This window comes from Rattus norvegicus, chromosome 17 (genome assembly GCF_021556685.1).
Source record: "Rattus norvegicus strain SHRSP/BbbUtx chromosome 17, alternate assembly SHRSP_T2T, whole genome shotgun sequence".
Lineage (NCBI taxonomy): Eukaryota > Metazoa > Chordata > Mammalia > Rodentia > Muridae > Rattus > Rattus norvegicus.
Genome location: NC_141550.1, coordinates 63,635,631 through 63,660,456, shown reverse-complemented (window position 1 = coordinate 63,660,456; position 24,826 = coordinate 63,635,631). Strand labels below are relative to the sequence as shown.

At 42.7% G+C, this 24,826-nt stretch overlaps 1 protein-coding gene and 1 long non-coding RNA gene across 2 annotated transcripts; one reads left to right on the top strand and one right to left on the bottom strand.

Moving 5' to 3' along the window:
• Nucleotides 1-373: 373 nt before the first annotated feature.
• LOC134482860 (uncharacterized) lies at nucleotides 374-24,368 on the bottom strand. The gene is made up of 4 exons (XR_015641307.1): nucleotides 24,316-24,368; nucleotides 3,787-4,356; nucleotides 1,855-2,023; nucleotides 374-1,108 (listed from the first exon to the last, which is right to left on the bottom strand). It is a non-coding gene; the product is annotated as an uncharacterized LOC134482860 (long non-coding RNA).
• Gjd4 (gap junction protein, delta 4) lies at nucleotides 1,798-5,545 on the top strand. Its single transcript, NM_001100487.2, has 2 exons — nucleotides 1,798-2,016; nucleotides 3,491-5,545. The coding sequence occupies exons 1-2, from the start codon at nucleotides 1,953-1,955 to the stop codon at nucleotides 4,510-4,512; spliced, it is 1,086 nt and encodes a 361-aa protein (NP_001093957.1). The 5' UTR covers nucleotides 1,798-1,952; the 3' UTR covers nucleotides 4,513-5,545.
• Nucleotides 24,369-24,826: the final 458 nt, after the last annotated feature.

Below are 24,826 nucleotides of genomic sequence, written 5' to 3'. Positions count from 1 at the left end.
AGGAGCCATTCTCCTCATCTCTGGATGTATGGCTATTAACCTATGTCTGGGGTGCCTATTAGCATATGAAAGTCTATGCAAATCCTATCCAGGATCCCTCACTTCCTACTCACTGGTAGGCTTCAGGTTTCAGAGTAATCATAGGTGATATACCCCTGCCCCCTACTCCAAACCTCTTCAGACCAAGCTTCCTTTCCCTTCCCCCAGCTTCTCTAATCCCTATATAACCCAGTCATTTTGTCTATGAGCTCTCTTGGTTCCTATGAGCTTTCTTCTTTCTTGCTCACTCCTCCCACCCCCTCTTCTCATGGCCTGGTTCAGTCTGGACCCTTCTCATGTCTACAATAAAAGCTTTCTCCCATCTTCTCACATCTTCATTTTTCATTACACTTTGGGAATTTATTTCATTATTTCATTACACTTTGGGAATTTATTTCAGGTCTGCATGAACAGTTAGGTAGTTGGTAGGATGAGGCTGAGGGGAGAAAAATGCAATGTCCTCATTGGCAGTGAGGGAGCTTAGCCAATGAGGACTGCCCAAGTCATAGTGTAGACCTGGCACACACACACATGTCATGGTACAGATCTGTGCTTACCTCAGTGGTGCAGGAATTAGCAGTAAGGTCAGGATCCTTGTAGGCTGTGTGTGGGGGTGTTTATACTCTGTAGAAAGGGTAAAAGATGAACTTCTTTCACAAGTGGTTGTGGATATGTTTTCAAGGAGGAAATGGCTTTGTGTGTTCATATATACATAGGTGTTGTGTAGATACAGATGCAGGCAATTAGATGTCAGACATTGTCTTTTCTATTGCCATGATCAAACACTGAAAGAAAGTATGTTATTGGAGGCTCACAGTTCCAGAGAGTGAGAGTCCATGAGCATCGTGCCAAAGAACACAGCAGCAGACTGGCAGGCAGGGAGGCAGGCAGGCAGCAGGCAGGCAGCAGGCAGGGAGGCAGGCAGGCAGGCAGGCTGGCAGGCAGGCAGGCAGGGAGGGAGGGAGGGAGGCAGGCAGGCAGGCAGGCAGGCAGGCAGGCAGGCAGGCAGGCAGGCAGGCTGGCAGGCAGGCATGGCGCTGGAGCATTAGCTGAAAGCTTACATTCTGATCTACAAGTAAGAGACAAAGCTAGAGCAAACTGAGAATGACGAAGGTGTTTGAATCCTCAAAGCCCACCCCAAGTGACAAACCTCCTCCAACAAGACCACAGCTCCTAATCCTTCCCAAACAGTCCTACCAACTGGGGACCAACTCTTTAAAACACAGCCTAATGAGTCATTCTCACTGGAACAACCACGGACATCAACTTTGGGAATCAGTCATCCTTAGGCACTGCTCACCTTCAGTTTTGAGACAGCATCTCTCCTTAGGACCTGGGGCTTACCAAGTAAATCTGTCAGTCAGTGAGTGAGCTCTCATATCTGCATGTGTCTCTCCAACACTAAGATTAAAAGCATGCACTACCATGCTTGGCATTTTATATCATTTCTGGGGTGTGAGCTCAGGTACTCATGCTTGTGCAGCAAGCATTTTTATCAACTGAATCATCTTCCAGCTCCAATATGGAAAAATTGGCTAATTAATAGAAGTTTTCTCTCCTGGGCTAAAAGTAGTTGCTTCTAATGTCCTGAAGTGTCTGGCTTTCCAATGGAGACAAGCAAAGCTACAAGGCTGGAATGTCCTGTGAGGTTAAGAATAGTCACACAGAGAGATGACTTCTGCTTCTGGGCCCTGCAGTTGTCAGGAGTGCCTGTGTCTCATTGGCAAGCAGCTTAGGACTGTCTTAATATAGAGACAAAAGACCTGACCTCCCAAGCTTGGGAGCGCATCTTACTTTCCACAGCTTGGTGCTTACCTCAAAGTCTGATACAGAAAAAAAAATTAATTGGTACTCCTTGGAGTACACAAGCCTCGGCACCCTCCAGCAGCCCAGACCTGTGGCTTTCTTCAAGCATGGAGAACTTGAACTTGTTGGGATTCCTCTTCATCACCTTAAACTGTAATGTGACCATCATGGGTAAGTCCTGAGACAAAAACAAAACCTTGTAGTTTTGCTGCCATATTCAAGTTAAATTATTCTCAAAACTTCATACCAGTTTTCAGTTTGTCTGGCTCTCTCCCAAAAGAAAGGGCAGAATATAACTGTTGGCGTGGGAACCCTGGCAAGTCTCACTGGGGTCATCCCTTATACCCATCAACACTGGAGGATGTGTGGGTGGTGGGAGCGTCACTCTTAGACATCTCTCAACATTTGAAGGCAGAATCAGGTGGAATAGATGAGAAAATAATGCTTCTGTTGTGTCTCCTTAGCCATCCTTACAGATTTTTATCTGTGAAGATTAAGTTATGGAGATTATTAATTTTCTTATGCACTTTAACACAGATCCCAAGTTTAATTTAGTTGTGTATAGTATTGGTGGGCAGAGCTCAGAGCCTCAGGCATGAAGGGAAGGTGCTAATAATATACTGGGCTATTTTCCCAGCCCCTGGTTACATAGTCACCATTTCCCCGCCCCAGTTTACTATGTAGCTGAGGCTGGCCTTGAACGTCTGATCCTCCTGCCTAAGCTTCCCAAGTACTGGGCTGCCATCTCAGATAACCTTATTCAGTCCTAGCTATTCTGTTAAATAAATAAATAAATAAATAAATAAATAAATAAATAAATATTCCTGAGATTGATACAAATGGTTCAGTTTCAGAGAGAGTTTGAAACGAGGAGGGAGAAAAGATGTGCCTGGCGTGGGGTTGATAGTTTTTACTCTTTATTCGGTAGAATTTGAATAAATAAGCCTGGTATTGAAAGGCTAAATCCATGACTTCAACACCCTATAATGCTATTCTCTGAGTTTGACTGCCTTTGTCTATGAGGAGAGTTGTTTCCTTTTTCTTTTGTTTGCTCACAGTTTTTGTTAATTTCTTTAATATAGTGACTAGACTAAGGGTAAAGGAATATTGAAATTCTAGAAAAGGGAATATTCTTAAAGAAATTCAATTTCAAGAACCCAGAGCTACAGGCCCTATGACTGATAAAAACCATGTAGGCTAGTATCGTAAAAGTGGTGCTGAAATTACCATCTTCTGTTTGCTAAGCATGGTGAAAAGAATAGGCTAAAGTCCTTTAAAAAGCTTAATCCCTAAGAAGGGCGAGATCAAATTACATCATCGATTTGCTCAGCCAAAATGCTCTCTGGATCTTTCAGTTCCGGCCACGCAATGGTCAGCTTAAGTGCATGACATATTTTACACATCTGCTCACTGGAAACATTTTACCAATAATTTCAGGGCTGTTCCTGGTACAGCAAAGGCTGTGGGAGCGTGCGCGTGTGCGTGCGTGTGTGTGTGTGTGTGTGTGTGTGTGTGTGTGTGTGTGTTATAGCTGCCCCCATTGCTGTGAGTACTACTGATATCTCAGGGTGTAGAAGTTAAGCTGCTGTGTGGAGGAGCTTCTGAACCTTAGACACTGATGATTCTTTCACTTGTTCTGGCCTAGGCATGCTCTGGCTGATCGTGGCAGTCTTGCTAAGAATGCTGGTGGTGGTCTTGGCAGGGTCACCTATCTATGAGGATGAACAAGAGAGATTTATTTGCAACACATTGCAACCAGGATGTGCCAACGTTTGCTACGACCTCTTTTCCCCAGTGTCACCGCTGCGGTTCTGGCTGGTGCAGAGTCTGGCCTTGCTTCTGCCATCGGTGGTCTTTGGCACCTACACCCTGCACCGCAGCACGAAGCTGGCTGCAGCGGCAGCCTGCAGGCCCCAGGTGCCCGACCTGTCGTCTGCCTACCTGGTGCACCTACTGCTTCGCATGCTGCTGGAGGCGGGGCTAGCTTTCCTGCACTACTTTCTCTTTGGCTTTTCGGTGCCCGCCCACGTGTCTTGCTCACGTGTGCCCTGCTCAGGAGCTGTAGACTGCTACGTGTCGCGACCCACGGAGAAGTCCCTCCTGATGCTATTCTTTTGGGCAGTGAGTGCACTGTCCTTCCTGCTCAGCTTGGTTGACCTGCTTTGCAGCCTGCCGAAGAGGACACTGAGGACCACGCAGTGGGTGAAGGGAGAGGCCAGAGCAGGCTGTGAAGTCCCTGCACCTTCCCCTTGCCTCTTACAAGACCCTCAGGGCTATCATAGCCAGGGACAGGTAGACCAGGAGGCCAGACAGGAGGAGCAGGTTGTGCCTGAGTTCTCCGTGTGGACAGCGGGGCAGGGCGGCAACAGCAAGGCTGGTCAGGTCAGTGCGTCAGGGTTGCTGGAGCATTCAGACCAAGATGTTAGTGAGGTCACTTCCTCAGCAGGTGACAGGCTGGCAGTGGCTCAAACACCGCATGAATTTAGATCCTACAGAGAGACTTCACCAGACCTGGGGAGCAAAAACACCCGATCAGATGCGCTTTCCTTGGCTACCCAGAGTCACCTGGCCAGACACTGTTCAGCCAGCCAGCCTCAAGCTCCAGGTCGGCTGACCACCTCAGGCAGTGCCCCCCATCTGAGAACCAAAAAGTCTGAGTGGGTATGAAGGCAACCATGCAGAGCCCTAAAGCCCTTTCTCCAGCCTTGTACCGCTCTTTGCGTTTTGACAGGGTAAGAGGTCTCTTCATCTTGTATTCTTGCTGAGATCATTTTATATTTAACAAGAAATTTTATTTCCATGGTGTAGAATCCCATGGAAAATTATCCTATACTATTCTAAGAACCTGAGGTCGAGATGGTCCAGCTAACTTAGTTTCTGTTAAACTGCTTGCTTGGGCAAACCTCTTTCTCCATCTAATCACTTATTTTAGCTTTTATTGAATTGCTTGATTAAGCACAAGCTCCCTCTGCAGCTTCAGAGCGAGACACCAAGATGCCTTTAAAAAAAGACCCTGCCAGGTCTGGTATGGTCTTCGTAGGGCTGGAATAACATGGTTCCCACCCCTGGAACATGGCGAACAGGGCAAATGCCTCCACTAGTTAAAATGGCTGCGGTAAGGCTTGTTTATATAATACTGTACATGTTTTATGCTGCTTTTTCAAGGAATGCCCTCCCCCTCAACATTAATGACTTCATGATAATTAGAGACAGCATGAGTCCGAAAGGCAAAGGCCTAGCTGATGTCTCAGCAGACTCGTAAATGCTGGGACCTTCAGGATAGACCTTAAGGCTGTGGGAAGGAACTCTGGAAACATGAGTTAAAAACATATGTAATTTCTCAACTATGCAGATATAAGGATGCAGTGTGAATTGTATGAGGGCTTTGCAAACCGGAAGGAACAAGAGCAGCTATGAGTCAACTCGTCAGAAAGATCCCAAGGAGGGAGATGGAGAGATTGGGAAGTGGCCATCTCAGGAGATCTCACCCAACTAAGATTTCTGCTTGTGCTTACAAAGGCAAATAGATTCCTGAGTTCAAAGTCTGCCTCAGACAGAGCAAGATTCGACCCAGGCATGGTCCCACCTAGCTAACAGAGGCAGGCAGATCTCTGAATTCTTTTGCAATGTTTAAAAAAATCTGTCTCCAAAGAGCCAAGAGGTCATGGGATGCTGATTCATAGGATAGTCAAAAGGGAACCTGGAATAAATGATTGGATTGATATATAAAATAAAAGACCGCTTATGATCTGCACAGGATTTTTTTTTTTTTTTTAGAATAACAAGAGAGACCTGCTTGGAGAACTGTCTAGAGCAGAAAACAGAGAGAGAGAGCTGTCTGGAGATCTCTAGAGAAAGCAGATCAGAAAGTCTCGAAAGCAGAACATAAGTTGTCAGCTTGGACCCATGATTTGACTTCAAGTTGTTTGTTTCAGTTCAAACACCCTTCTGTCTCCGAGCTGAGACTGGTTCTTGGTTAAAAAAAAAAAAAAAAAAAAGCCTTACTCTAAAATCTCAAAGCTACTTTTGGGTCCCTAATACCTGAATGTAGTTCCAGTCAGTTGTAATAGACTTTCAGTTGCCTATAAACTGTCCAGGTGAATATCTCTGGAGGGCTTCTTATAATAGCGACAGACTACTCACAAAGCCACAGGGCCGGCCCTTCACTTCACACAGCCTATCCCTAAACAAGCACTGGCAGAAACAAAGCGAGCTGAAAGACGTGGACTTCAGAGAAACGACAATCCTCACTGAAAAAGGCCAGGACACTCAAATGCCCGCAGCAGGCCTACGAAGTTGGATATCCGGGCTGACAGCTAACATGGGGTTGTTTCGCCTGCCAGGCTGTCAGTCACTTCCGGTTTGGCGTCTAAGTCTCCCTAAAGCATGGTATTACAATTATATAACTCCTCAGTAGTTAAATGCTTCCTGGTGAAGCATGATGATTTACTTGGCCGTTGTCTGTCCCTTCGCTTATACCATATCCATGGAGAATCATTGGCTTACCATCTTCAATAAAGCGATGCTCGTGGCTCGTACCTCAGCCCTGTAGTACTTACTGAGTCATTTCTCCTATGTTTTCTGAGACAGCTTTTCTGTGCCTTCCTAGCCCTCATCCTGTTTTCGTGGTTTGCTAATTGTCTCCTTTTGTTTGCTGAATCAACTTTTGTATTTGCTGAGTCCTCTCTCCTCTGCCTGCTGAGTCATCCCTCTTCTGTTTCCATTCATCTCTCCTTGTGTTTGCTGGCTTATGTCTTGGTGTTTGTGTAGTCATCTCTCCTGTGTTTGCTGAATGGTTACTTTTACCCAGAGAGGGAGGAACTGAGAGCCTGGGCATGTTGCTGTTGTTGTAATAAGCTGGATTCTTCACCACAATTTTTTTTTCCCGGGGCTGGGGACCGAACCCAGGACCTTGCGCTTCCTAGGCAAGCGCTCTACCACTGAGCTAAATCCCCAACCCCTTCACCACAACTTTTATTCCAGGGTAGAATATTTGTTGTTAGTTTTCTGCTTTTTTCAATATAAGATTGTACTCGGGGTCTTGTTCATCCTAGGCAAGTGCTCTCCACAGCAGCGCGCCCAGGCTCTCAGTTCAGGGTCTCAACAAGCTCGAGATTCAGATTGTATCGGGAGCTCTAACGCATCTTTTATTCACAGCTACTGCAGGTGTAATCGCCATCTTGGAGGCTTATTCCTGAATAAATTCACGCTCTCCACTTCCTTCTGAACTCTGGCTGGCTTGTTCAACTTAGCTGCTCTGGCTCAAACTCCTCCCCAAGCTGACTCAGTCTAGCTTCTCTCCGCTTCTCACTGAATTGCTCAAACTAACTCTGCCAATTGGGTCCAATCTTCTGGCTCCTTTTTATTCTCTGCCTCTGCGGATCTGCCCCGACCTGCATGAATTCAACTCCGCTGTGTTGCACTCACTCATTCCTGATTCCCAACTGACTCACTGAATTCAACTCCACTTAACTGAACTCAAATGACTGAACAGAGCTGCATGGCCTGAACTCAATAGAACTGCCCTCCAATTATATATTATTCTTTTGCTTTAAAGATGTGTGCTAAGGATGTGCCTGCATTCCAGCCAGATCGTACTGAAATTCAGGGCATTTGGTCCAGATCATAGACCTGGATGTGATTCCTTGCCAGAGCAGCCATGTTAAAATTTCTCTACAGGGAGTATTCTAGTAGCATGGACAAGAAAACTGCATGTAATGGCAGGCACAGTCCCTCCCCGTGTTCTCACACACACAAGAAACACAATTGTTTTAGGCCTGGGATGTGTCCCATAGAGGTGTTTCCTGTACTTCTGAGGTCACTCTGGTTGTGACTGCGGGTTGCACCAGCTACAATCTGTCTGTGCTAAAGCCTTATATTGGGCAAAAAGGAACTTGTCTGGAGTGGAGTAGGATAAACTATCTCAGATTAATCAAACTGATCAGTAGCATCTGGTCCCTGCTTATGGAGGATATAAGCAAGAGACCTCCTTTCCTCCAGCAGATAATAATTAAAGTAGTAATAATAATAATATATTATTATTATTATTATTATTATTATTATTATTATTATTATTATTATTATACACCCATGAAAACAACAGCTTTCCAAAGGAAAGCTTGGTGATAACATGTCACCACAATGAAGACTAACCAAAGGCTAGATACATCTATGGAGCGCTCATTCAAATGGTCAGAACAAACACAAACTAAATAGATCTTGACATTTCCACAAAATTGAAAGACTGCACCTTATGCATACTCCCTACCCCTTCTCTGTTCTTTCTGTTCTTGAAATCACTTAAAATTCTGTGCCTCTCACCTCCTTCTTCAGTATTTAGGTCCATGTCTGGCACAATCTGAGTTCAATACTCCTGAAGGACTAAGAAGCAAATCTTTCTGGGTTATACTGGTGGGCTTTCCAAGGCTGGGTATAGATTTACACACATAGGAAGTCCTTGAAGCCTAGTGCTGTTTTAAATCTAAATATCATTCTCAGTGTGAGCCTTGATGAGCAATGGGAAATTCAAATTGTCAGACACTAGCAGCATATGTCCATGTTTGGTGCCCTGGAGCAGCTGGGAAGGAGAGGTGTTCAGGCAGAGGTCATGGTCACTGGAGAACTGGATGGAAACATGTGCCCCCTGCCCCTGGAGTCTGTGCCCAAGCTTGGCTCACAAACATGCAATTTTATGTGAGCATCAATGGAAGGAGCTGCTTTGACTACTTCTGCTGCTACTGTCCAGACATTTGAGAGATCAGAGCCTGAGATTCACCCCCACAAAACCAACATGCACTTCGGCCACAAGAAAAGGCAATATTCTAAGCAAAGATCAAGGCTCTCTTCCCATGCCTACCACTGCTTCCTTGCTTGTAGCTCTCTTTACTTGCCTGGCCTTCAGATTTCTCCTTTGAGTGATGAGGGACCTAGACTAGATTGTTCTTTGGTAGTTTAGGAGGTTTAAGGAAAGAAAAAAAGGTAAGAATTTTCTTAATTGGATCTGGAACTAAAATGTCTGGTCCTCTGAAGCCATCTAATTTACTTTCATTGAAACGAAGAAGAAAAGGGAAGGTGAGAGTGAGAGTGAGAGTGAGAGTGAGAAAGTTGTTCAGTTTTCTTTCTTTCTTTCTTTCTCTCTTTCTTTCTTTCTTATTTTTAAAAGATTTTATTTAATGTATAGGAGCACAGTGTCGCTGTCTTCAGATACATCAGAAGAGGGCACCAGATCTCATTACAGATGGTTGTGAGCCACCATGTGGTTTCTGGGAATTGAACTCAAGACCTTTGGAAAAGCAGTCAGTGCTCTTAGCCACTGAGTCATCTTTCCAGTTTTGAACTGCAAAAAGGTATTAGGTACTAATTTTCTGTGGACTTTAGCTCAGCAAGTTCTCCCCAGGCTGAGGTAAAGATGGCTTTTGAGGACGTTAACCTGTGGGTAGATCTGATCTCTGAGTCAACAAGAGGTTCTTGATGCCTGTGGAGATGGGAGTGAAAGAGATACCAGTGTCAATGTGATTATGCATGGGATGTAGTCTAAGCTTGGGAAGGAAAGTGTTATTCAGATCAGTGCCTTGCTTCTCAGATGCAGCAAGCTACACTAGAAGCCTCTTTCAAACTGTCTGGGTGCAAATTTAATTTCAGGGAAGATAAGCAGTGTGGAAAGAAGGGAAGGAGGAACAAGAGTAAATCCTGTGGCTCTCACTTCATGCTAGCTCCAGGTCAGCCTAGAAGGGTTCTGGCAAATTGGGCTGACTGTAAAGGAGATAATTTTTTTTCTCTAGAAACAAGGTGGATGTCAGACACCATCCTCCTTGTATTTGAAGTATTTATGTGTGTGTGTGTGTGTGTGTTCCTTGGGAAGCTTTCAAATTGACTTCTAGCTCTGTAGTTGGAGAGAGAGAGAGAGAGAGAGAGAGAGAGAGAGAGAGAGAGAGAGAGAGAGGAGATGCTAGGATTCCACAGTCTTTTAAATTAAACCCAGGTGAAATTTGTTTCACTGAGAATTGAGGAAATTAAAGTAAAATGAAGAATGGGTATGTTTTAGTGTCTAGTATTCGTAGAGTGCAGGAATACGTATATTTGATTTCAAGCACTGAATCAAACCTAGATTTTACTAGAAAGGATCTCCTTCTTCCCCAAGTGGAGGAGCAGATTGTATAGAGGTTGCCCTTGTCATATCTATCGTCTGCTTCTTTGGTTGAAAGGTCTTAGTGAGTCATCCGTGTGTCACTGGACAGATCTTTCTTCAGTCACTCTGGAAGGGCTGCTTGTTTTCCACACAGATGCACACACATTCAACTGTAGGCTAACAAGATTTTAAAATCTGTAGAGTCAAGTTAATAAGGCAGCATTTATGAAACACTGGTTCTGCATGTAAATGAACCTCTATTTGTTTCTTTCTGTGAGGTGAGACTTTAAAGTTCCCCACATACCACCAGCAGTCAGGAAACTGAGTGAGTTAGTCTCACATGTCCAGAGCCTCTTAAATCCTCCAACTCCTGCAAATTGCTCCCTGTTCTGTCTCACAGAACAGGAGCGGGAGACACCTGCTTTACTAAGAAGCCCACATGTGTAACCATGGAAACCTCGGGGCAAGAACTTGATCATGTGTTCCCACAAGATGTCTCTAGGGTTTCGATTACAGACGTCCGACAGAATGCTGTGAACTGAAATCACATTTGGTGGTAGAGAAGATGCTAACTGAACAAGGTGTTCTGTTTTTTGTTTTGTTTTGTTTAGTTTAGTTTTGTTTTGTTTTTGTTGTTGTTGTACCAAGTCTTACCAGCAGGGGACTCTCTTGGATCACAGTTGAGACCCAGTAGTTAGAGCACCAAAGCAAAATGTGAATCTTCTCTTCACCTTATTGATTCACAGCTGCCCATTCATTTCCATTTTTTTTTCTGGCTTAGCTCATAGAAAGCAGGATTTAAGAATTCTTAGCAGTCTATTTTGGAATCCTATCATCAATCTGGATATTGGAAATTAATATTGAACAACAATATGGTGGGATCTTGGGAGTGAGAAATTAGGAGATAATGGGAAACTGTGAACAATCTAATGTCACAAGGAGCTGCGCATGGAACAAAACAAGAGATCACCCTCGTGGGGTTGAGATGCAGCTCCTCGTTTTGACTTTCTTCCTTTGGTTTTGCTCACACGCATCTAATCTCCCCACCTTTCTACATAAACTGAGAAGATTTGGCTTAAGATCTGGAATTAGAATATAACTGACCATCAAGACACATGGTAGGAAGTTAGCTAGGTGTTAGAATTCTGCGATCTGGCTGTTCAGAGAGCTTCGGGGAGATATAGCAGTGGGACCTTCCTCTTTCCCTTCCAGCTGTTCACTAAGCAGCAAGACCCGTTTTAGCTGGAACCACTGGAAAAGGCGATCTGCACAGATGCATAATGCTCTTCCATTGGCTTATGAAATAACGTTGTTCTATAGTTAAGGATCCCTCTATTGTAATGATTTAAAAAGTTAAAGTGTCATTCATCTCAGAAGTATATTTAAGAAGCCAGGAAATATGTATTAGTTGGTCTTCTGTAACGGAGCCCTTTGATCTGAACACAGCTTCTGGTTTACATTGTGGGGCCTGGTTAGCTGAGATGGCAGAGACACGACTCTTACAGTTTTCATTGGTCATGTCTGTCATTATTTTTTTCAGATTAAAAACTCAGCAATTTTGTAGAAGTTACCATGGGAATGAGCATTCACCAGAAGGAAATTTTAGTCTTACAGCAATTAACAAATGTTCACTAAATTTTGTTGCATGAGCCCTCAAAAGGAGGGTCAGAAGAAAATTGAGACTTCAGGTCAAGGGTCTTCCATGGTTCTATTATGTAAAGCCTCTAGAATATCAGGTTGTCCTCAGATGTCTTCATTTCTTCATCTAAAAAAGTATGTCACTATTCAAAGGAATAAGACATCAGGTTTAGTGAGATGTCTGTTATTAAAGTGACTGCCTCACAAGCACAAAGAAATTAATATTGTGATGCATGCTAGGACAGAGGAAGTGGGAGACAGTTGGAACCTTGGGACTCAATTACAAGACAGCGTAGCTTAACCAGTAAGTCACAGACCGATGAGAGGCCGTGTCTCAAAAAACAAGGTGAACAGTGCCTGAAGAGGTAGCTTAGAGGTAGAGTGCTGGTCTCTTTGAGTGCTCGAACATGTGTGAATACGTGTGTGTGTGTGTGTGTGTGTGTGTGTGTGTGTGTGTGTGTGTGTGTGTTTGTGTATGATGTACATGGATTGAGGGGCTTTTATGCTTTGGGAAGTAAGATACCTGTAAATGGCCAAGGTTATTCTTATTCCTTATTGTTTATTGAGCATCTTTTGCATGCAGAGCATTGAATGGCTTACATGGCAAAACTGTCTTCTAGTTCAGAATTTTCTCTGATTGCACAATTGGGAACCCCAAAACCAAACCAAACCAAACCAAACCAAACCAAACCAAACCAAACCAAACCAAACCAAACCAAACCAAATCAACCAACCAACCAAACAAACAAACAAGAAACACAGAATGTAATAAAAAAAATTGAGTCTCATGGTTTGTATTTGAACATTTCAGCATAGACTTCTAATATTCAGTAAATAAGCCATACTGAATTGAATAATAACCCCTCCTGAATACAATGCAGGAACTGTGCTGTCTCCCTTACTCAGCTGGGGAACTGGGAGAGTTGAGTCTTCCTGTGTTCATAAAGAAACGGTGCTATGTCTCTTATTTACTTAGGGGAGTAACAGGGAGCTAGGCCCTTTGTGTTATTCCACACCATTTGTAACCCTCAGCTCTCTGTTCACATCCCTCTCAAAGCAAACTACGTCATATAACAACCATGGTCTAGATGATATTTGACTGAGTCACCCAAAGTCTATCAAAGCTATAAAGACTTGGTTCTTAGTGAGGTGGTAAAGGGGGCGGTGTGGACATTTAAAAAGGTGGAACCTTATGGGAAAACCTAAAATTACTGCAGACATGTTCTCTGAAGGGATTGTAGAGCATTGGCCTTCAGCTCTGTCTCCTTATTGGTTCATGCTGAGGTACTCCCATGACTATCATTGAAGTTCTCTTGTGAAGTCTTTATGCTACACTTCCAGAATTGTGAGCCAAAATGGACCTGTTTACTTCATAAGAAGGCCATGTCAGGTATTTTGCTACAGGGATGGGAAGACGACTGTAACTGTGTCCTTCAGGAGACCTCCTGACAACATTCCCATGGTACCTGCCAGGAACTTGACTCTAAGCAGTTCTTTAAACTTCTATGGAAACAAAAATCCATGGAACTGATGCAATTTTCTTAAAATAACCCTGCTAGTGTTCATCCCTGCATCCTCTCTCTGCTGCCTTTCACTCTTTTTTATTAGAACAGCAGTTAAGTGAATGAGACATAGAAAAACGCCAAACACTACAAAATCAACAAAATGATAAGAATTAGTATGTACCTTTCAATAATAACTGGATATCAATGGTTAAAATGCCATAATTATAGGTAATTAGGTCTAATCTGTGCATTGAGAACCATTGGGGGTTGCATATCAGATATCCTGCTTATTACATATTTATTTTATGATTTGTAACAGCAGCAATATTAAAGTTATGACATAGCAACAAAAATGTTTATGGTTGGTGGTCACCACAACGTGAGGAACTGTATTAAAAGGTCGCAGCATTAGAAAGGTTTAGAACTACTAGTCTAAAGAATGGGAGGGAATTGAGCACAGACACAGACAGGTCTACCTGTTGCTATTCCTTGCTGGAAGAAGGCATTGATGAATGGCCGCACCATGCCAAAACCACAGGTCATACCATTTAAACTCCTCAGTAGCCTCATGGGCACCCTTTTCCTGATAAGGAAACTGAGGGGCACTGGCATTTTCTCACAGCCAGAGTGGAGTAAGTTGGGCTGGGAATCAAGATCTGTCTGCAAAAACTCTTGTTTCTTTTTACATCTCACTAGTTCCAGGGGTCCCAGAGCAGGAAAAAGCCTTTCCCCCACACTGTAGTCAAGTTGTAGCTGTGGCAAGGCTTTGTTCTTAGTTATGTCTGATCTGGGAAAGAGAAGAAATGAATCTGTTGCAGAAGATCTACCTTTCCTAGTTACCTTTTTACTGCTCTTATAAAATAGTAAGTAACTTGGGGAGAAAGGATTTACTTCAACTTACATTTCGAGGTCATAGTCTATTATCCAAGGAAGTCAGGGCAGGAACCCAAGGCAGGAACCTGGAGGCTGGAGCTTTCGCAGAGCCCATGGAGGAAATGCTATTATTAGCTTGCTTCTCATGGCTTGCTGAGAACAACGACAAACTGCGAACCAAGGCTTGCCCTCAAGGCAATTTGGTGGGGAATTTTCTTAACTGGGGTCTCTTTTTCCAAAGTGAGTCTGGCCTGTGTCAAGTTGACAAAACACTAGCCAGCATACTTGCCAACTACAGTTTTAATCTAATGAGGATTTCCAGCTCCTTGATTGATTTTGTTAACCTGGCTTTCTTCTGACTGGGAATGTAGAGCTTCGTATTTGCCTCTTGATCAAATACCTACAACACATGGGTCTGCTCTGGTCTGACTTCAAACACATCTTTGTGTGTATGTGTGTAAATGTGTGTATGGTCACAGGTGTACATGTGAGTGCACAGTCATGTGTGTAGTGTCCAAGGGACAACTTCAGGTGTCATTCCTCAGGAACTACCTACCCCATTTTTTTGAGACAGAATCTCTTACTGGCCTGAACCTTGCTGCTTAGACTAGCTGTCTAGTTAGCATGCCTTCAGGATCTTCCTGTCTCTCACCAGCACTCCTATTACAGCTGCATAACACCACATCTGGCTTCTTTGTTCTGGGGATAAAACTCAAGTCTTTACTGATTGAACCATGTTCCTAGCCCAACCATGTCTGTTTTTAATTTGCTTTTTTTTCTTTATATTTATGTATTTGGAGTGTCTGTGGGTCTATGTGTGTATGTGTGTGTTATGCCACACGTATGGAGGTCAGAGGACAACCTATAGCTCTTTTCTTTCACTACGTGGGTTTCAAGCATTGAACTCAGGCCATCAGGCTTGGCAGCAAGCACCTCTACCCATTGAGCCATCTCTCTAGCCCATTTTAAATGACTTGATACCAAAAGTGATGCAAAGTCTCACTGAAGTCATGGAAAGAGCCCGTTAATATTACTCATTTAATTCTTGGAGCATTTCCTTTTGTCCACAGTGCCTGCCTGAGACTGGTAGTTAAACTTACTAAAGATTCAGCTCTTGAATGAAATCTTCAAACCTGGGTTCTCTTTACAGTTAAATGCATCAGAAGGAGCAAACAGCTCCTTGTATTGGTCATTTAATACTTTATGGAGAACTATGGACTAGAGGGATGACGAGAACAGGGGAATTGAAGGAATGTTCCAACTAGAAGCTGAATGAAGAATTATTGTACAACAAAGAGGAAAGAGGGTAGAGAGTAAAGAAAGTAGAGATGGCAATGGACAAACAGAGACTAGCAAAGAGATGGCTGTCAGGCAGAGCAGGCCAACCAGTGTTGGAGATAAATTGAATGTCAGGACTCAGGGCAAGGAAACACTGTGAGGGTTCTGACTTGGGGACTGTGGCAGAAAAGGCAACAGTGTGAGGTGGGTGCACACAGATTGGGGCACTGCGCATAGTAGAAGAGGAATGGTTTTCTTTGTTTGTGGCTTGCAGAAGCCTAAGAGAGCAAACTAGGAAGCTGCTAACTGATCTGGTGAGCACATAGAAAGCCCCAGGTACTGTCCCCAGCCCTGGATACCAGGTATATGGGCGCGTTCTGTAATCATAGCTTGTGGGAGATAGAGGCAAAGAGATCCCAAGTTCAAGGTCATGACAAAAGATGGCGTAGTCAGTAGTATGCTTGTCGTTTGAGCTTGAGGACTAGGTATGAAGGTATGGGCCTGACATTACAGAAAGATCCCTGATGCTTCTTAGGCAGCCAATATGGACTTGTTTAAGACAGAAGAAAAAGATAGAGGAAGGTTTCCACAGTGGACTTCTGGCCTCCACATGCATACATTCACATATACATATGACTATAAACTATGACTCCTAAATGCAAAGGATTAACATGAATGGTTCTGAATTCAATAAAGTAAAGGTGGACTAGAGATTTATCAATGCCCTACCATAAACTGTGCATTAGCTCCAGTGAGAAGAATCATTATTGGCTATATCACTATATGGAAAATCTGGATGGAATGGACAGTTTTCTAAACAGAAACCAGGTAACCAAAGTTAAATCAGGATCAGATAAACCATCTAAAAAGCCCCATAACCCCTTAATAAATAGAAGCAGACATTCAATTCTCCCAACCAAAAAAAGCCCAGGACCAGATAGGTTTTGTGCAGAATTATATCAGACCTTCAAAGAAGACTTGAAGCTAATACTCTTCAAACTATTCCACAAAATAGAAACAGAAACACTACCAAATTTGTTCTATGAAGCCACAGTTACGCTGATACCAAAACTACACAAAGACCCAACAAAGAAAGAGAACTTCAGACCAATTTCACTTATGATTGTTGATGCAAAAATACTCCATAAAATTCTCTCAAACCTAATCCAAGAACATATCAAAACAATCATTCATCATGGTCAAGTAGTCTGGTTCAATATATATAAATCCATCAATGTAATCCACCACATAAACAAACTTAAAGAAAAAAAAAAGCATGATCATTTCATTAGATGCTGAGAAAGCATTTGACAAAATTCAACAGTCCTTCATGTGAAAAGTCTTGGAAATATCAGGAATCCAAGGCCCATACCTAAACATAGTAAAAGTAATATACAGCAAACCAGTAGCCAATGTCAAACTAAATGGAAAGAACTTTGAAGCAATCTCACTAAAATCAGGGACTAAACAAGGCTGCCCAGTCTCTCCCTATCTATTTAATATTTTTCGTGAAGTTCAAGCTAGAACAATTTGACAACAAACGGAGGTCAAAGAGATTCAAATTCTAAAGGAAGAAATCAAAATATCACTATTTGTAGATGTTATGATAATATATTTAAGTGACCCCAAAAATTCTACCAGAGAATTCCTATGTTTCTAAACAACTTCAACAAAATGATTGGATATACAATTAACTCAAACAAATCAATAGACTTCTGCTACTTAAAGGATAGATGGGCTAAGAAAGAATTAGGGAAACAACACTCTTCACAATAGTCCCAAATAACATAAAATATCTTTGGGTGATTCTAACCAAACAAATGAAAGATCTGTACAACAAGAATTTCAAGTCTCTGAAGAAAGAAATTGAAGAAGATCGCAGAAGATGGAAAGATCTCCCATGCTCATTGATTGGCAGGATTAATACAGCAAAAATGACAATCTTGCCAAAAGCAATCAACAGAGTCGACACAATCCCTATCAAATTTCAACTCAATTTTTCATAAAGGTAGAAAGAGCAATTCTCAAATTTATTTGGAATAACAAAAAACTCAGAGTAGCAAAAACTATTCTCAACAATAAAAGAACGTCTTGGGGAATCATCATTCCTGACCTCAAGCTGTACTACAGAGCAATAGTGATAAAAACTGTATGGTATTGGTACAGAGATGGAAAGGTAGATCAATGGACTAAAACTGATGACCCAGAAATGAATCCATATCCCTATGGTCTCTTGATCTTTTGCAAAGAAGCTAAAATCAGCCAGTGGACAAAGACAGCATTTTCAGCAAATGGTGCTGGTGTTCAGCATTTAAAAGAATGAAAATTGATCCATTCTTTTTTCCCTGTTCAAAGCTCAAGTCCAAGTGGATCAAGAACCTCCATATAAAATCAGATACACTGAATCTAATAGAAAAGAATGTAGGGAAAACCTTTGGACACCTGGACATAGGGGAAAATTTCCTGCTTTAAGATTAACAATCAACAAAAAGGACCCCACAAAATTTTAAAGCTTCTGTAAGGCAAAGGACACTGTCAATAGGACAAAATGGCAACCAACAGATTATGAAAAGAAGTTTACCAATCCTACATATGATAGAGTGCTTATATCAAATATATACAAAGAACTCAAGATGTTAGATTCCAGAGAACCAAATAACCTTATTAAAAATGGGGAAGAGAGCTAAACGGAAAATTCTCAACTGAGGAAACTCAAAGGGCTAAGAAGCACCAAAAAAAAAAAAAAAAAAAAAAGTTCACCATTCTTAGTCTTCCAGGAAATGCATATCAAAATGATCGTGAGATTTCACCTCACACCAGTGAGAATGACTAAGATTAAAAAACTCAGGTTACAGCAGATGCTGGTGAGGATGTGAAGAAAGAGGAACAGCCCTCCATTATTCGTGGAATTGCAAGTTGGTACAACCACTCTGAAAATCAACATGGCAGTTCCTCAGAAAATCGGACACAGTACTACCTGAGCTATACTACTCCTGGGCATATACCCAAAAGATGCTCCAACGTCTCCAATGCTCCAAAATAAGGACACATGTTCCACTATGTTCATAATAGCCATATTTATAATAGCTAGAAACTAGAAAAAAACCAGATTTACCTCAACAGAGGAATGGATATATAAAATGTGATACATTTACACAATGGAATACTACACAGCTATTAAAAACAATAACTTCATGAAATTCACAGGCAAATGGATGGATCTAGAAAATATCCTGAGTGAGGCAACTCAGTCACAAAAGAACACACATAATGTGTACTCACTGACAGGTGTATGTTAGGCAAATAACTTGGAATACCCATGATACAACTCACGGACCACAGAAGCTCAAGAGGAAGGAAGACCAAAGAGTGGATGTTTCAGTTCTACTTAGAAGGGGGAACAACATAATCAAGAGAAGTAGAGGGTGTCAGGGACTTGGGAGGAAGGTGGGGGAGGGAAGAAGTGAGGCAGGATCAGGTATGGGGGAGATGTAGGTATACAGAGCATCAGGAAATTGAACAGAGGTGTGAGGCAATGGGGGATGGGGAACTGGGGGTAGCAACCAGAACGTCCCAGATACCAGGAAAGGAAGAGCCTCCCCGGACCCTGTGGGAATGACATTAGCTGAAATACATCACAAAGGCGAGGGAAATCCTGAGGAGACCATATCCAGAGGTTAGGCATGGCACCCTGGTTGAGGGATGGGGCCATCCACCCATCTCCAAAATTTTAACCCAGAATTGCTCCTGTCTAAAGGAAATACAGGGACAAAGAGTGGAGCAGAGAGTGAAGGAAAGGCCACCCGGAGACTTCCTCACTTGGGAATCCATTCCACATGCAGACACCAAACCCAGACACTGTTGCTGATGCCAAGAAGTGCTTGCTGACAAGCAGCCTGATACAGCTGTCTCCTGAGAGGCTCTGCCAGATCTTGGCCAATACAGATGGGGATGATCGAAGCCAACCTCAATGGAGGAGTTAGAGGAAGGACTGAAGGAGCTGAAGGGGCCCTATCTGACATCAATGGGAAGGGAGGCCCTTGGTTCTCTGAAGGCTTGATGCCCCATTGTAGAGGAATGCTAGGGTGGTGAGGCTGAAGTAGGTGGGCAGGTGGGTGGGGGAGCACCCTAATAGAAGCAGGGTAAGGGGTTTGGCATGGGAGTTTTGCAGAGGGAAAACCGAGAAAGAGGATAACATTTGAAATGTAAATAAATAAAATCCAATTAAAAATATATATACTTGTTACAAAATTTAAAAAAAAAAGCGTATGAGCAACTTTAAACCTAAAATACTACAAACTTAGCCCTTTCGTTCATATGAAATCCAGCTTACCTTCATGAACATTGTATAATTTTCCAGCATATGGAATACTAGGTCCAGGGTATGGTCACAGCATTTTGCTGTAACTCTCTAAGTTTTAGAAATTTTGCTTTATCTAAGATGCTTATTCTTCTTTTCAGTGCCACCGAGGATCGAACCTGGGACATTGTGTATAAAGGGCGGGGCTGATCTGTGTCCTCAGCTCTTTTCTGATGTTTGCTGAAATAGAGTCACTAGATCTGGCTCTATGCTTTCCTCATTGTGCTCATTGCCTCTGCCTCTCATGCTCCTCTGTTCTCACACTGTTTGTGTTGCTTTGTTTTGTGTTGTGTTGTTTTGTCGTTGTGTTATTTTGCTGTTGTTTTTTTCCCCCAAGGTCAGTTTCCCATGAAGCAATGTTTCAGCCACAGTAGGGTTGCTGATACCTTCGGTATCCTTCAGGGTTCTGAAATTGATAGCCGTGTTAGGCGTAACTGTTTTATTTTCTTCCACATACAGGTGCACAGTGAAGATGTCTGGCTTTAGAATAGCTCAGATATTAAAGAATGGTCTCCATTGAATCTTTGAAAGACCTAAAGCTGAGAATATTTTGAGATTTTTTTCTTTTAACTTTTCTTTTTTTTAACTATGTGTTCCAGGCTAGACTGCCTGTACATTCGTGACCGTTCTGCCTCACTCTTTGGAGGGCTACACTGCCGAAGCATCCCACCTCGCTAGCGACATCTCTAATCACCTTCTTTTCTTGTGATAGTGTTTCTAGATATGTTTGCTCACAATCATGTGTAGAAGAACCATGTGAGAAGAGTAAGACAGTGTTGACTGTGCTCATTTTTTAAAAAGGAGATCTGGTTTGGAGAAGAGTTCTATATGGGCTGACAGACAACTAGCACATGAGCATACTCTTCTGGTTAACCAGCTAGCAAAAGATTAGGGCGGGCAATACGCACAGACTGATCGGAGTTTAGCTCAGTTTGTTTCCCTGAACCGCTCTGAGTAGAAAACCAAGAGACATGTGAGCATACTTGTGTGGGATGTTCTACAAACGTTCAGGTTTTCATTCTCTGTACCACTGCTTTCCACATCATTTGGAAATCATATGGAGAGAAGAAGACTTGCCAGTGACGTAAGTATGTATGCTGTCCCTTTTACAAGCACAAGTGTTAAGACTGTGAAAACAGAAGCATCCCTTCCCCATTGACGTGGACAGGTGAGATAAAAGCCCTGTCGTCCTTGATCTTTGCACGACCCAATAAACAAAAACATCTTGCTGGACTGATGCGTGATGATTTTTATATAGAATTGCTATGGCAGCAAAACTTCTCCTTAATAGGAATTAAGGAACACAGATGGGTAGGAGAATCTGCATGTGAGTGGATGGATGGGTGTGCAGATGAACATATGGACAGGGAATAACATTGTTAAGCTGCTTGTCCCTAACTTACTGACAAAAAAAGGGGGGGGGGACAATGATTTGGCCATATTCACAATAACCCAAAGTTAAGGGAAGACCAAATATTCACCCAAAGACAATAGGATAAAGATAATTATATGTACATATATATATGTATGTGCAGAATATTATTATTGCCATTTTTGTTTGTTTTGTTTTTGTTTGTTTGTAAAGGAAAGGGCTGGGGAAGTAGCACAATTTGAAAAGTGTTTGCTTGCTGGCGAGGATGTGGAGAAAGAGGAACACTCCTCCATTGTTGGTGGGATTGCAGACTGGTACAACCATTCTGGAAATCAGTCTGGAGGTTCCTTAGAAAATTGGACATTGAACTACCTGAGGACCCAGCTATACCTCTCTTGAGCATATACCCAAAAGATGCCCCAACATATAACAAAGACACGTGCTCCACTATGTTCATAGCAGCCTTATTTATAATAGCCAGAAGCTGGAAAGAACCCAGATGCCCTTCAACAGAGGAATGGATACAGAAAATGTGGTACATCTACACAATGGAATATTACTCAGCTATCAAAAACAATGACTTTATGAAATTCATAGGCAAATGGAGGGAACTGGAAAATATCATCCTGAGTGAGCTAACCCAATCACAGAAAAACAGAATAAGTGTAAGCACTCATTGATAAGTGGCTATTAGCCCAAATGGTTGAATTACCCTAGATGCACAGAACCCATGAAACTCAAGATGGATGATCAAAATGTGAAAGCTTCACTCCTTCTTTAAAAGGGGAACAAGAATACCCTTGGCAGGGAATAGGGAGGCAAAGATTAAAACAGACACAGAAGGAACACCCATTTAGAGCCTGCCCCACATGTGGCCCATGCATATACAGCCATCCAATTAGACAAGATGGATGAAGCAAAGAAGTGCAGGCCGACAGGAACCGAATGTAGATCTCTCCTGAGAGACACAGCCAGAATACAGCAAATACAGAGGCGAATGCCAGCAGCAAACCACTGAACTGAGACCAGGACCCCGGTTGAAGGAATCAGAGAAAGGACTGGAAGAGCTTGAAGGGGCTCGAGACCCCATATGAACAACAATGCCAACCAATCAGAGCTTCTAGGGACTAAGCCACTACCCAAAGACTATACATGGACTGACCCTTGTCTCCAACCTCATAGGTAACAATGAATAGCCTAGTAAGGTCACCAGTGGAAGGGGAAGCCTTTGGTCTTGCCAAGGCTGGATCCCCAGTGAACGGGATTCTTGGGGGGAGGGCGGTAATGGGGGGAGGATGGGGAGGGGAACACCCATATAGAAGGGAAGGGGAAGGGATTAGGGGGATGTTGGCCCAGAAACCAGGAATGGGAATAACAATTGAAATGTAAGTAAGAAATACTCAAGTTAATAAAGAAAAGAAATGAAAAAAAAAAAAAGAAAGAAAGAAAATTGTTTGCTAAGAAAGCCTTAGTTCAATCCTAAAACCAACATTAAAAAAAATTCTGGACAAGATGATGCATTTCTTGTATTCTCAGTGTATGGGAGGCAGAGTGAAGCAGTTCACTGGGGCTTACTGGCAAGTCTGGTACACAGGGTCCAGGCCATTGAGAGAATGTGCTTCAAAAACCAAGATGGAGGGCTCGAGAAATGGCTCAGTGGTTAAAAGCACCAACTGCTTTTCCAGAGGTCCTGAGTTCAAATCCCAGCAACCACATGGTGGCTCACAAACATCTGTAATGAGATCTGATGCCCTCTTCTGGTGTGTCTGAAGACAGCTACAGTGTACTTATATATAAATAAAATAAATAAATCTTTTTTTTAAAAAAAGAATAAATGGAAAAAAAAAACCAGGATGGAGAAGACCTGAGGAATGGTGCTTGGGGATGACCTTCTGTGTGCTCACACACGTATTTATGTGCTTATGCTCCTGTACAGACCTGTGCATTCACATACACACACACATGCACACACACATACATACACACACACACACACACATGCACGCACACATACACACACACGTGTACACAGAAAGGACTAAGACTTGTATTGGACGTAGATGAACCTTGAGGGTATCATGGTAAGTTAGGCAAGTCAGCCACACAAAGACTAATAGCATCTGAGGTCAAATTCATGGAAACTGAGTGTGGAATGACTGCTGAGGACTGGTCAGTAAGCAGATGGAGCCAAATTCTGGGGTGTGGAACACTAAATTTATAAGAAGGAGTATGTTGTTGAGCTATCCTCAAAGCTGTTAATATCACAGAATTTAGATCTTAAAAGTGGCTCAGTGGAAGTGTCGTGGTACACACCTATAACTTTCACGCTCAGGCGAAGGCAAGACCACTGAAAGCTCAAGGCTGCACTGTGCTACACTGTGAACTGCCTCACAACAGACTTGCTCTCTGCACTTGCACTTGGAGCAGAGTTGCTAGGAGACAAGAGAATGCTACTTCAGGCACTAGCTCTCACCCCACCCTGCTCACTTACTCTGCCACCGTCTCCATTGCATTCCCACAGCTGTCCATCCCACCCCCTTGCAGGGACTCTGTTCAGCAGAGGCTGCCAAGCCAAGCCAAGCTGTGCACCCTTCACACTGTGCCACTTAGAGTCTCCTGAGTGGTTGTCTCTGCTCTGCTTCCGTTGTCATGTGACTTTCCTCCAGGCGGAGCTATACCGTCAGTGCCACCTTAGCGGAGAGAGCGGTCATGTGGCTGATGGTGTTTCAGCACCATCTTTACTAAGGACGGTCCTAGGACAATCTGCCGTCCTTGTTACAGGAAGATCCTAGTTTGCTGCCTTTAGGAGACAGCCTGTCAATTAAGAAAAGGTTTCCATTCTATCCTGCCTTGGGAAATAATGATTTCTAAACAGTAAAAGCTTAAAGATCACCGCCTTACATATATGGTTAGCCTTGTTTTTTTGCTACTGCCATTAAGTTACAATGTGCTCTGTTTATTTACTAGATACATTATCGAACAAGTAATTAAACAAATACAGGTTGTCTAACTCAGATATGCTTAATAGACACTGCTCCCAATCTTGTCAGAAATCTACTAAATATTTAAGTTTATGACAGAGACTCCCAAAACCTGACAGTTACACCCCAACCCACCCCTGCCAATGTCTCCAAGACATATGGGCACAGTGACAGGAGTCTACCTGAATTGTGGTATGATAACCCCTGAGAAACACAGCTTCATTGCCTTGTCTGCTGACAGGGCTTGGCCTACACTGTGGACAAACAGAGGATATCCAGAGAATTAAATGCCTCATATTGCCTAAGTCAAGGTGGGTCATTTCTTTTGCAAATACCTACTACACAGGAAAAAGTTTTTCATCTTCTGAGCTTGATGACCAGAATGACTCTGCCCAAGTTGCCATGGAGACCAATGGATCTGCTGTAACTGTAGCTTGACAACTAGAAGTCAGACCTAGTCTTTAATGCTAATCACCACTGTATTAGCTCGTTAGTCAATTTGTTAACTAGCTGAGACTGACATATTTCTTATCAAAGAGAGAGAGGTTTACCTTGTTCACAGGCCTCACGATAAAGGATACACAAGTTCAGATGGAAACTTTCACAGATGCAATTTTCTGTTACCACCTTATCTAAACTCAGTTTCCAGCGACTAACGGTCATATATCCTCCCCTTGCTATGCCATTATCCTAACATTAACCAAAATAGTTCTTATATACTCACCTACCCCTCATAAAATAGTCCACTATATGATCCAACTGTCTAATCACAAGTTCACCTTTTAGGTTTTCTTTGATTGCCTTCAAAGATAAAGTGTTTCTCCTGCTGAATCTACACCATTATTT